The sequence below is a fragment of the Marmota monax genome, unplaced genomic scaffold (assembly GCF_021218885.2).
Source record: "Marmota monax isolate L192 unplaced genomic scaffold, Marmota_monax_Labrador192_F-V1.1 WCK01_AAM20220418_F8-fsc00014, whole genome shotgun sequence".
NCBI classification, from domain to species: domain Eukaryota; kingdom Metazoa; phylum Chordata; class Mammalia; order Rodentia; family Sciuridae; genus Marmota; species Marmota monax.
This window is the reverse complement of record NW_026695222.1, coordinates 37903436-37916176: the sequence shown is the minus strand read 5'-3', so window position 1 is coordinate 37916176 and position 12741 is coordinate 37903436. Positions and strand designations below refer to the sequence as shown.

The 12741-nt window shown below is 51.8% G+C and overlaps 1 protein-coding gene across 10 annotated transcripts in view; it reads left to right on the top strand.

Moving 5' to 3' along the window:
- Dido1 (death inducer-obliterator 1) overlaps positions 1-9464 on the top strand; it is a 51126-nt gene extending 41662 nt beyond the window's left edge. For all 10 annotated transcript variants that reach the window (XM_046433397.2, XM_046433401.2, XM_058575596.1 and 7 more), the window contains one exon: positions 4756-9464. In XM_046433397.2, the coding sequence (XP_046289353.1) occupies positions 4756-7976 (3221 nt within the window). In that variant the 3' untranslated portion in view covers positions 7977-9464. The remainder of the gene's footprint in view (positions 1-4755) is intronic.
- Positions 9465-12741: the final 3277 nt, after the last annotated feature.

The following is a 12741-nucleotide window of genomic DNA, read 5'->3' as shown; positions in this document are numbered from 1 at the left end:
TGCAGGAAAGTGACCCACTTGTCCCTCTGCCCCAGTTTACACCACAGAGAATCACTGGAGGTCCCTCACAAGCTCTGCTTTTCACACTTGGAAAGCAAGCTGAGACCCCAGAGGTACCAAGGCTCTGGCTGGCCCGCCATCCAGCATTTGGTCCCCTATGGAGCTGCTCTCATGGGGCTCAACCACATACAGACCATGGGAGCTCAGTGCATGCCCAGAGCCCGCTCGCTTTCTGTAGGACACTTTTGTCCTGGTGCATTTTAATGATCCTCTCCACAAAGATATGGGTGGTCTTGTAGTGTCAAGAACAGCTGGAATGCCCAGGACACTTAATCCGTCTGTGCGCCCTCTCCACTTGGACATTAGCTCTGCAGGACTTTTTGGGAGGACTTGGAGTCACAGTGCAGGTCTGGGTCTCAGTAACAGGAGCAAAACTAGTCAGGGGAAGTTCATCTTGCTCATCTGTGTGGCCCTGGCAGTGCTGGGCCTGAAACCAGGATGTCCCCATGGTACTCACCAGGGCCACCACCAGGTCAGAGAACCTGGCTTGGTCTTGATGCGGTGCCTGCTGTGTAGCCCAGCCCACCATAGGCTGGTACAGTCCTCCCTGAGCCACCTTCCCTGTCCACAGGGAAGCATTGGAGGAGCAGCAAACTCCACCATATCTTTTTTGTAATTTACTGCGTCTCATTTAGCAGGGAAGTTCTATGCCTTGAAACATTGGCAGGTAAGCAGTTCTTTAGTTTTCATGTGTTTGTATCAGTGGCTTTGCACAGAAATTGTAATCAAAGTCATGTGCAGTATTGAATGGAATGTACTGCTTTTTCTTTCTAAATCAATAAAAATATTTCATGGAAACTGGTCATTGTTTGTTTGACTTGGAACTGTTTGGTAGCTCCTGGCCACCTGATGTAGGTCCACCTTTGCTACTTGTCCATGCAGGCAGCTCCCAGGGGCTTACCAGGCAGTTAGTTGAGCAGCAGAGGGCATGTGGGCTAGTGCTGCTCCAGGGCGTCGCCCACACCCAAGCACCTGGAAGAAGATGGACAGCAGCACCTCCTCTTGCCTGAAACACGCATGGCCCAGAGGCTTCCTATCAGCTTTAGGGATTCAGAGTGGAAAAGAGGGGGAGGTTCTGAGTGTGCAGGAAGAGTGCAGTGTTTCCCCGAAGTCCGCCAGGTCTCTATGCAAGCCATGTCTGAGAACTGTCGTTTATTAACTTCCACACAATTGCTATTCCAACATGTGTTTTGGCAGATTCAGACCCATGACAGGGTTTTCACTGTAAGTAATGAATAGTTGAGCGTGCCAGGTAGATTAAGGATGACTGTCATTTTGATAGCTGTGGGGTTAGCAGGAGTCAGCTTTCAAGTAGTTTTCTATAATAAAACAGCACCAACCTGTGACACATCAGGGACAGTGTGGGGGCAGTCACAGAAGTGCTGCTGCCCAGCACCTGTGGAGGCACAGCCACATCATCTCACAGTCCCCATTGCTGACACACCTGGAGGCGGGTCCTGGTTTTGGTCTTGTCTAAGGAGATTAATTGGCACACACTTTCCAACCACACACTTGTCCTTGGTTTGCCTTTCTCTCCTGTCGGTGAGGTCTGATACCACTGTATCTGAGGCTAGACCCTTGCACCTTGACAATACACTGGAGACACACAAAGTGCTTGATTTCAATGTGCTACACTGTGAAAGAAAACGTTGGCCCCGGTGCATTAGCACCCTTGACCTTTGTAGAAATGGAAGACAGCATGTTTCAACTGCAGCTGGTATCAGCATCCCACCACCTAACTGCTTGTTATTACCTACCGTATGAATTGCATATCCCACAATAGCCTTCCTGGGGGAGGTGGGTGGGTAAGCATCTTGGTGGCCACTGCTTCTCTGGACACACCCCACCCCTTAACATGGCAGCTACTAGGGTGGGGCAGGCTGAAGAGAGCTGGTCCTCGTGCATGGGGCACAGCTGGAGGCACTTGGGACCCTTTTACTTTATCAGTAGAGCACAGTTAAATTCAAATTAGGGGTGTGCCTTTTCTCCATCACTGAGCCTGTTTCCAGGCCCAAAGTGAATGCATGCATTCTTACCCAGGCAGGAGCTGCTTCCCAGGGCTAGCTGAATGTCAGATGTCCATGTGTCTGTAGCAGCAGCCAGACACAAGGCAGGTGGTGAGGTGGTCTGTTTCAGAAGAGGAGTCAGCATCTTGGGACAGCCCCGTTTGGATTTAAATTGATTCCTGGAGGAGATGAGAGGGAAACTGAGTGCACACTGACCTCTGTGAAGCTTGATTGGCCTCGATGGTGGACAAATAGGATGGTCAGGAGTTGACAGTGTTTTAGAGTACTGGTAGCTGGTCAATAGCAACCTGGAGATGCCTGCTGCGCACAACCAGCACAAATAGTACTCAGTTCACTGGGAGGACTGTGGCAGCAGAGGTCAATCTGGTGCAAGTCTGTTGAGCCCTCCAGGCTTTAGTCGGAGTGGTGATGTGCCCATCACACACCCTTTATTGACCTGAGACTTGATCTGTACTACAGGCCCTTTTTTAGAACTTGGACTTTCCCACGGTGAGGTAGCGTAGCCCCTCCATGTTGAGGACAAGGGGTCAGCACTGAGCTGACCTCTTCCACTTCTCCGCACAAAGGACCCTCACCCTCACAGCTTGCAGATCCCGTTCCCACCTGTGCTCTTGGTGTCAGGTTCCAGAGTGAGCCCGCCTTGCAGAGCTGCTCCAGGGAAATGCTCCGCAGGTGCTCAGCAGGCAACCCTCCCCTGACACCAGGGTGCTGGGGATTGAACCTAGCATCTTGCATGTGCTAGGCAATCACTACTCCGGAGCTATACCCCCGGCCTCAACAAGATACAGAAAGGCCGTGATAACCAGTTTAACAGTTGAACCTATCCCAACACCATGGATTCCAGTATGTTATATTCAGTAAATTAATGGCAATTATGGTGAAAATAGTACTATTTCAAGTTAAGGTATCTTTACTTCATTTTCATAGGAAATGTGAAGATTGCCCTTCACATTTGCTGACTGTAGAAAATTGAGTGTGATGTTCATTGTGTCCTTCCTGACTTTCCGGTTTCTGTCCCTTCTGCCTGTCTCTTCTGATGCCCACTGGGCCATTTCTCTGGTGAAAGGATGGTGGAAAGGTCCAGGACTGGTTTCAGTTGTGGCCCCCAGCTCTTGCACACCAGCCAGGGAGGCAGGAGGCTCTCGGCCTGGGAGGAGGGAGAGGCATCCCCTTGTGCTCAGCCTGCTGGTGGACCTCCTTCCTGGGACTTAGAAAGCTGCTAACTCCCATGAGAACAGCATATTATGTATTCAAAAACAGCTACTTGAAATGATTTATGGTTGTCTGTAAAATCACAAAAATAAGAATCTTTGGTACTGGTTTTAATTATAAGAAAAATACAATGAATACCTCTCGTGTACCTCAGTAATATTAGATAGATAAATCAAATATACAAATAGATTAATTTTAAATATGTTTATGAAACAACATTTTGCCCTTTGTGTGTTATTTCCCTCATAAGTTACTGTCTTATGACTTGGACTTTTTGTTCCTCTTTTTGTTATTCTTGACTTTTTATGTCAGGGAGGGGTGTTTGCTAGAATATTAGCTTTTTTTTTTTTTCAGTTGTAGATGGCCAAATACCTTTGTTTTGTTTATTTATTTTTATGTGGTGCTGAGGATCGAACCCAGGGCCCCGCATGTGCTAAGCAAGTGCTCTGCCACTGAACCACAACCTCAGCCCAGCATTTCTTTCTTTTTCAGTTGTAGATGAACACAATACCTTTATTGTATTTATTCTTATATGGTGCTGATAAATGAACCCAGTGCCTCACACATGCTAAGCAAGCATCTACCACTGAGCTACAGCCCCAGCCCTTAGCATTTCTGATCTAAGTTAAGTTACCACAACTTAATTTTTGGAATGACCCCTTTTCAAGAAATAACTCTTTTTAGAAACACTGTGCCGTGGACTTGTTTTCTCCCCACGGAGCCCAGAGCTGGCTGCTTGGGTGCTTCTCTTGAGCACCAGGTACTCCTTGACACACTGATGCTCACTGGGTTCTGTTCTAACTCTAAGGTAATCAGCCATTTCATGTAACTTCATTTTTCTCACTAATTGCAAACCTGACACCAGAGACTAAGGATCTCATTGATAGCTTGTGCTTCGCTGGTCATTATTAATGGAGTTGAATTGGTCCCCTGACATTTACTGCTAGCATGTGTAGCCTTTGAGTTCACCTCATACACTAAAGACAAAGGGTGATTCTGACATGCAGCAGGGGCAAGCAAAAGCACAGCAAAGCTTTGGTGTTCATCCAGGGACCTCTGGGTCCCTGTGGCTCAGCCAGCAGAAGCTTGCAGAGGGCCTTTCCACCACCTCCCTCTGGATGCTATAGCATCAGACTTTTTAAAATGGAGCTGAGTTCTGAAAATGGGATGAATGTGCTCAGGAGTTGGGCTCTGGGTCTGTAATTTGTGACTAGTGAGTTAATCGCTCTTCCCTTTAGGACAGCAGCTGTCAGGACCAGGCAGGCACACTGGTGTGTTCAGGGACTAAAGCTGCTGGTATTTTGCCATAATAATCAAAAAATCTTGGTTTTATTTTGTCACAGAAGCTCTTCTAGCTAATAAACATGCCCCCCCAAAAAACCTTAATACACTTTGTCATTGAAGGATGAAAGCTGGATTTAGATTCTAAAGTTTATACGAATATTTTGTTTTTCAGGTCTTGAGTCCCCACGTCCAAATATGATCCTTGGGTTAGTAATCTGTCAAAAAATAAAACGTCCTTCAAATGCTGGAGAGCTAGACAAGATGGATGAGAAGCGAGCCCGACTTCAGCAAGAAGAAATGGATGTTTCCATCCACCCCAGGGTAACTGCAGCCCCACAACCCGAGAAGAAAGCCCCCAAGTACCAGCTCTACTCTGCAGACACGGCTATCAGCACCACACCCCCTGGGTCCCCTCCACCCCCACCCCCTCTTCCTGAACCCCCAGTGTTGAAAATATTGTCATCCCTCAAGCCAGGAGCCACCAGCAGCACCTCAGCACCTGCAGTGGCGGCGGCAGCTCCCAGGGCAGCCTCCCCTGTCACTTCATCCACTGCAAAAACAGCTTCGCCCCTGGAGCACATCCTGCAGACTCTCTTTGGAAAGAAGAAATCATTTGAGCCCCCAGTGAAAGAGTCTGCTGGGCCGTCTCAGGCTGTCCAGCAGGATCCCAGAGCCAAAGGCGAGGACGGAGTGTCAGCAGCTCCTTTGTTAGATCCAATTGTTCAGCAGTATGGTCAGTTCTCAAAAGATAAGGCCTTGGAGGAGGAAGAAGATGACAGGCCCTATGACCCGGAGGAAGAGTACGACCCAGAGCGAGCCTTTGACGTCCCCCTGGCCGAGCGAGGGGGTCACCATGACGGGGAAAAAGCTCCTGACACAGCAGAGAGGGAAGAGGTGGCCTATGACCCCGAAGATGAAACAATTTTGGAAGAAGCCAAAGTGACCATTGACGACCTTCCCAACAGAATGTGCATGGATGTGAGAGGCAGCTCTGCAGAGAGGCCTGTGGAGTTCTCCACCGCCGGCCCCGCTCCCTCCTTGGTTGAACAACAGCGGATGTTGGAAGAACTGAACAAACAAATTGAGGAGCAGAAGAGGCAGCTGGAGGAACAGGAAGAGGCGCTGAGGCAGCAGAGGGCGGCCGTCGGGGTCTCCATGGCCCACTTCTCTGTTTCAGATGCACTGATGTCGCCACCTCCCAAGTCTTCCCTGGGCAAGGCCGAGCTGTTCCCACAGGAGCAGCAGGTCCCAGACCAGAGTCAGGGAGCCTCTGGGGCAAGCCAGAGCTCAGAGGCCAGGCAGAGCCGAGATCCGCGGCAGGCCAGGCGGCTGGCTGCTGAGAACTGTGAGAGTGAAGCCCTCCCCAGGGCCCCAGCGGGAGGCCTGCGAGTCCCACCGGGCACCCTGCCCCCCAGGGAAGCGCCTCCAGCTGGCCAGGTGCCTGTGCCCACCCAGGAAGCAAAGGAGCCATCAGCTGCTTCATGGGCGGTGGGGGAAAAAAACACTGCTCTGTTATCTGAGCAGGATGGCCAGAGGTGTGAGCACCCTGGAAACTCTGTCCAGCAGGCCCTAGAGAGTGTCCATCCCCAGGCAGCTGGAGACAGCGTGGCCAGACCTGCCCGGAGAGTGCTGCTGCCCACACCCCCGAGCACAGCCTTTCAGCCTGGCTTCCCTCCACAGAAGGAGCTGCAGAGTTTTAACCCCTCAGGAGGGAGAGAGCCTTTCTCAGGGCCTCTCGGCTCCTCCCCTTTTGAGGACCCAAGAAACGCCCAACCTGCTGGGAAGAGCGACACCCCAGCAGGTGACCCGGAGGCAGGCAGAGAGCCACAGCCCAGTGCCCTATTCCCCCCACCTGGGCAGAAAGCAGGGGCCCCTCCGCCCCAGTTTCCTGGACAGCGCGAACCTGCACCTCGCACTTTTGGGATGTCAGGACTTCATGGCCCAAGCTTCCCAGGACCAAGGGGGCCAGTCCCTCCATTTTCAGAGGAGAATGTAGTTCCTAACAGTGATGGTCCAAGGGGACCTCCACCCACCAGATTTGTAGTCCAGAAGGGGCCCATCCCTTCCTTATTCTCAGGGCAGCATGGGCCACCTCCTTACGGGGACACCAGGGGCCCCTCACCCTCCTACCTTGGTGGGCCCAGAGGAGGAGCCCCAGTACAATTTGAAGAGCGCAAAGACCTCCCTGGGGAGAAAAGAGAGTTCCAGGAGGCCCCGTACAGTGACACAGCTGGCGCCCCTGCCCAGTGTGAAGGACCCGAGCAGGCCCAGTTCTTGGGGGGCAGGGGTGCCCCGCCTTTCCAGTTTGGAGGTCAGAGGCGGCCTCTACTGACTCAGCTGAAAGGACCCCGAGGAGGCCCCCCACCTGCTCAGTTTGGAGGTCAGAGGGGACCACCCCCTGGCCACTTTGTGGGCCCAAGAGGGCCCCATCCCAGCCAGTTTGAAACTGCCCGGGGCCCCCACCCCAGTCAGTTTGAAGGCCCCAGAGGCCAGGCACCGAGTTTCATGCCAGGCCCCAGAGGCATTCAGCCTCAGCAGTTTGAAGAGCAGAGGGTGCACTCCCCACCCAGGTTTGCAAATCAGAGGGCACCAGCACCTCTGCCATTTGGGGGACCAAGGGGCTCTGCTCCCTTTACTGAAAAAAATGAACAGACACCTACCCGGTTTCACTTCCAAGGCCCGTCCCCGCAAGCAATGAAGCCACCCCCCAGACCCCTGCTGGAGCTCCCGAGCCACCCCCCGCAGCTCAGGAAGGACAGGTGGGACGAGGCAGGTCCCACCACAGCTGTGCCCTCCAGTACAGCATCAGGACCGGGCCCTGAGGCCGAGGGCCAGTGGGTGTCTGAGTTCCGCGAGGGCAAAGGCCATGAGTATAGGAACCAGACTTTTGAAGCGAGGCAGAGAGAGCGGTTTGAATCTGGGCCCAAAGAAAAAACACCAGATGAGCCAGAAGCCCAAGTGCAAGAGAGTCGGCCGGGCCGCGCCTTTGAGGACCGGAGGCGGGAGCGGGAGCGAGGCAGAAACTGGAGTCGGGAGAGAGACTGGGAGAGGAGCCGCGAGTGGGAGAGACACCGGGAGAAAGACTGCAGCCGGGAGTGGGACAAGAGCCGCGAGAGGGGCACCAACAGGGACAAGGAGAGAGAGGCCGAGCGGGCCAGGGAGTGGGACCGGAGCCGGGAGCGGAGCCGAAACCGGGACCGGGACCGCAGGCGGGACCGAGACAGGTCCCGGAGCAGGGACCGCGACCGAGACAGGGCCCGTGACAAAGACCGGGAGCTGCGTGAGCGAGGCCGGGACCGCAAAGATCGCAGCAAGAGCACAGAGAGCTCCCGGGACGCAAAGCCCGAGGCCACCAGGGCCCCCGACACAGATGGCACTTCTGCTCAGGCCTAGGGCCCTGCCCCCAGGCTGCGCAGCACAGGCACATGTGGGCCTGGCAGAAATCCTTTTTAAAAGCCAAGTTTATAAAATGTATCGAGCAAACAGTTTTTGAAATAGCTATGAACTTGATGCAGGATAGAATATTCTGGACTTCAAAAATTACTGTAATTTTGTGTATAATGGTTTCTTAACAAGATTTCACATCTTTACAATTCTGATGCTTTTTTAAAAAACCTAAGAACTCTTAATATTTCCATTTAACTTAAATAAATGGGAAGGTGTCTACAAAAGCATATTGCTTTTTCAGATTATAAAGTTATCTTTTCCAATAACTCGACTTGTAAATTTTAAGGGAATTTCAGTGGACCTTAGAGCCATACCTTAGCTGGCGTCTCGTCGGTCTCCCTTTCCCAGGCTGTGCACAGGGCCCTCCGCTGCTGTCTGGCAGCTGAGGGTGGGTTGTGGAGGACAGTCTTAGCAGCTCCCCTGGGGAGTCGAGAAGCCCAGAACTTGCAAATACATCTTTCTTTAGTCATAAAGGGATTGAGTTTCAAGTTTAAACCCAGAAGCCAAACATGTTTCTTAGTTTTTCTCAGTTTTTATATATCACCTTTTAAGTTTTTTTTTCAAAAAACGTAATTAAAAGCAGCATCTATCCTAGCAGAAATTGTTGCATTTTAAATAACAATTTAATGAAAAATGTTTACGTTTTACCAGCCTAAAGAAAGAAAAAATAAACCAATTAAGTATACGTAAGGGGGTGGGGGTCCCCTTGGATATGCACAATCAGGAATGCGGTATCGAATTCTGCCTCTGAGCAGCACTCTCATATCCCAAGATCCCAGGAACGTGCGCTGGGGCCCAGCTGCCATGAGTCGGGTGTCAGTTTGGAAGTTTGTTACTGGAATGGAGGGTCTTTGCATGAAGGGAGCAGAAGAATGGCTCTTCGTCAAGCAAGACAGGGTTTCCGCCCCGGAACGCAGTGTGGTGCTGCTCGTCAGGCGCTTCTGGGCAGCGCTCAGTGGGCAGTGGAGGAGCCTGTTCGACTGTACAGATACACTTTGATAATTCTTTTTATATTTTCATAAGCTTACTTTTGCAGATATAAAATTAGAGACTTCCATTTGTTCTTTGGAGTCTTTTATTCCATTGTACATCACTACAGATTTTTCACTTTATAGCACAAATTTTTAAGTTGAGAAAACATCAAGAACTTAGCAGTCTGAGACGTTTATGAACCAAGTGTCAGTAGGTTAAATTACATTGAAGTAGATGTCAAGTTCCAACATCTAATAGGATGTGAAGGGGTTTTTTTTACATATAAAGCAAATTTTTCTAATTTAAATACACAAATGTAAAAATCAAGTGTGTTTCTTTAGGTTTACTTGATAGACATTTCTGTAAATTGTATTTTGTATTGCAGAGTGTTATATCACTGTATATTAAAACACAGGACTTCATAGGTTTTGTTACTTGAAGTAGAATAAACATCTACGGAAAGTTCTTGTCTCGGGGTCTTCACTTGGCCTTGGCCCCCAGGCCCCCTCAGCGGATCTGGGCCCTCCCTCCACCTGTTGCTGGCCCTGCTCATAAAGCAGGCAGTTACTGGAGTTAGTTGAGGCCTCTGCAAGGGCTTAAGGCCCGTGGTCTGTCGGAGCGGGTACTGCTTGGGTAGGAGTTTCCCCCCAAGCCCAGTCCTGGCCCATGGCTCCCTATTAAAGCAGCTATGGCCTCCACAATGGCCAAAAAACAGCTGGCTGGGTAGTTGGCCTGAGTGCTTGCCCATGGCCCTTCCCACAGATGTCATCTGCTGGTAACGTGCTCAGCAGGCACGGGCATCCAACAGCTCAGCTAAGCACCCTGGGGACGTTCCAGGGCAAGACCCAAAGTGCAGGCAGCACCTGTAGCACCTGCTTGGTGGGGCATTTGGTGGTACCCTGTGCTAACAGCAAATCTGAAAACAGACTCAAAAAGGAGGGGCAATCCAGGGCATCTGTGTTGGCCAGCAGCCCCACGCCATTGGCAGGCCACTTTTGTGGCCCTGGGAACTGCCTCTGTGATGGCCCCTCACTCCAGGAAGGCCAGATGACCCCAGGACAGCCAAGGGGCTGCCCAGTAGGAAAAGTCGAGGTTTCTGCCAAGCCATCTCAGCACAGAGCCCGACTACAGAGTGCGTGAGCCCCGTCTGGCCTGCAGGCTGTTTAGCCTCAGGCTCTGTGGTCTTCCTGCACACCCTTAACCTCCCGGACCAGCCCCACTGCCCCAGCCCTTGCCCGTCAGCCAACATTGCCCAGTACAGGCAGGTGTGCCGCGCTCCCCTGGGCTTCAGAAACCCGACTGACAGGCCCAGCTCCAGCCTGCCCACAACATGAGAGAGACATGCCGGGGCCCGAGAGTCTTGACCACTGGTAGACAGGGTCACTTGGATGTGTGCATGTCTGCAGAAGCAGCTTTTGGGGAAAATGGCAAAAGCCATTTGGAAACCCCAAAGGTTGAGGCCTCTGTCAACAGAGAGGAATGCCAAGGAGGCAGGGCACCCTTCCTGCCTCTCCACTGCACACCCGGCCCCTGGCCATACTGACCCCACAGCATCAGCAACAACGGTGGCCATGCCCTGGGGAGGGGCAGCAGTCGGGACCCTGGTTGTGGCTGAGCTCTGGGGGGGGGCCTGACAGAAGGGGAGAGAAGGAGCCAGACCATGAGCATGGGCTCCTGCAGCAGGTGGCAAGGGCCAGGTGGGCAGTGGTCCATGCCTGCTTCCAACAGCAGCACCTGCCTCCTTTGGGACACTTGCAACAGAGGACAAGGCCAAAACCAGCCCAGCAGTAACTCCTGCTGATGCTCCAGATGTTTCCCCCAAGCCCTTTCCCTCTCTGCAACTGATTTTTCCTTTTACTCAGTTGCGTACTTCTTGGGATTTTCATTCATTTGTCACATCCTGAGTAATTCCTGAAGGCACCAAGTAAGTACTCATCAGACGTGTCTTTCCAGGATCCCTGTGGTTGTGGGTGCAGCGGGGCTCTGTTCCCCTGCCCCCGCTCTGGCTCTCCATGTCCTCTCTTGCTGAGGGGCGAGTCAGGCAGGCAGAGCTCAAGCAGAGCTGCAAGAAACCTGTGGAACCAGAGGTGGCGATTCCTGGAACTAGAATTGCAGAATTTCCAAGTGAAGGGACTCCTCACAAGCCTGCTGAGGCTCTGGGATCAAGACCAGAGAGACCTCATGCTGAGCCTTCCTAAGGCTGCTGAGCAGATTGCTTCCAGCAGTACTGATCCAGGAATGAAGTCTGAAGTCACCACTGCAGATGCCTATATCAGCTATTTTAATAAATTGATTATCAGTTGTTTAAAAGAGGAGAATTTACATTTTTTCACTTTTGAAAAGTTCATCTCTTTTTCTCCAGTACTGGAGATAGAACCAGGGGCACTCTCTGAGCTATATATGGCTATCCCTTTTATATTTCTTACTTTGAGACAGGACCTCGTGAAGTTGCCCAGGCTGGCCTGGAACTTGTGATCCTCCTGTCTCAGCCTCCTGAGTCGCTGGGATGAAAGGTGCACCACTGCACACAGTTTGGACATTTTTAAATTTTACTTGTAATATTTATTTGTTGGTTTGTTTGTTTTAGTGCTGCGGATTGAACCCAGGGGCACTCAACCACTGAGCCACATCCCCAGCCACTTTTCTTTTTTATTTTGAGACACGGTTCCACTAAGTTGCTTAGAGCCTCACTTAGTGGCTGAGGCTGGCCTTGAATTTGTGATTCTCCTATCTCAGCCTCTTGAGCCTCTGGGATTGCGGTAGTGAACCATGGTGCCCAGCTGAACACCTTGGTTGTAGTGTTGATGAGTGAGTCTGCATGTGCTAGAAGTTACTGTCCTGTGCCCTGAAAGGGAGATTTTACTGTGTATAAATTAAATCTCAAAGGAAGGGTACTGTGTTAGCTTTCCGTCACAGTGAAAAATACCTGAAATAAACAACTTAGAGGAGACAGATTTATTAGGCTCAGTTTGAGGCTTCAGCCCATGGTCACTTGGCCCTGCTGTCTCGAGGAGCAGAGCACTGCAGCCGGTCGGCAGAGACGGGAGGGAAGGACCCAAGACAAACACCCTTCCAGAACAGGCCTGATGACCTGCTTCCTCAAAAAGTTCCACCACGCTCATCCTGTACCCTCTGCTCCCGAGGGCCCCTCAGCTGGTCATGGTTCCTCACCTGGAAGGTGGCCCCAACCTTTGGGGCATAGCAGCCCAGACCAGACTGCATTATTTTCCGTTTTTATTGACTTTACTCACAGGATCTGGGAGTATTCAGACATCCCCAGGGGCTCTCCTGCATCCTCTACTGAGGACCCAACTTACCCCTGAAAGTCAGGCGCCCTCGCCAGTTCAGTGACCCCTTCCTTGCCACCCGTCCACTGGCACAAGGACCTCCCAGTGGCCAGTTCCTGCATCCTCTGCAGCAAACCTCTTCCCCCTGGAACTAAGATGCAAGAGAGAAGTAGTGAGAGGAGCCCTCCACCACCCCGTCGGCCCCAGGCCCACGGGTGCTGGCTGCAGGAGGAATGCTGTGCTGGCTGCTGGCTGGGAGCACCCGCAGCACCCAGAGACTTGCCTCGGCCAGCAAGGCCCCGCCACTCACCGTGACCGCCATGTGGTCTTCCAAAGTCATCAAACTCACTGCATGGGGAAGACAGAGAACGTGGGAAATCCAGTGAGTTCCGTGAGCAGGGCTGCCTTTGATTTGCTCTGCAGTTGGTTGCTGAAAGGAAAGTGACCACAAC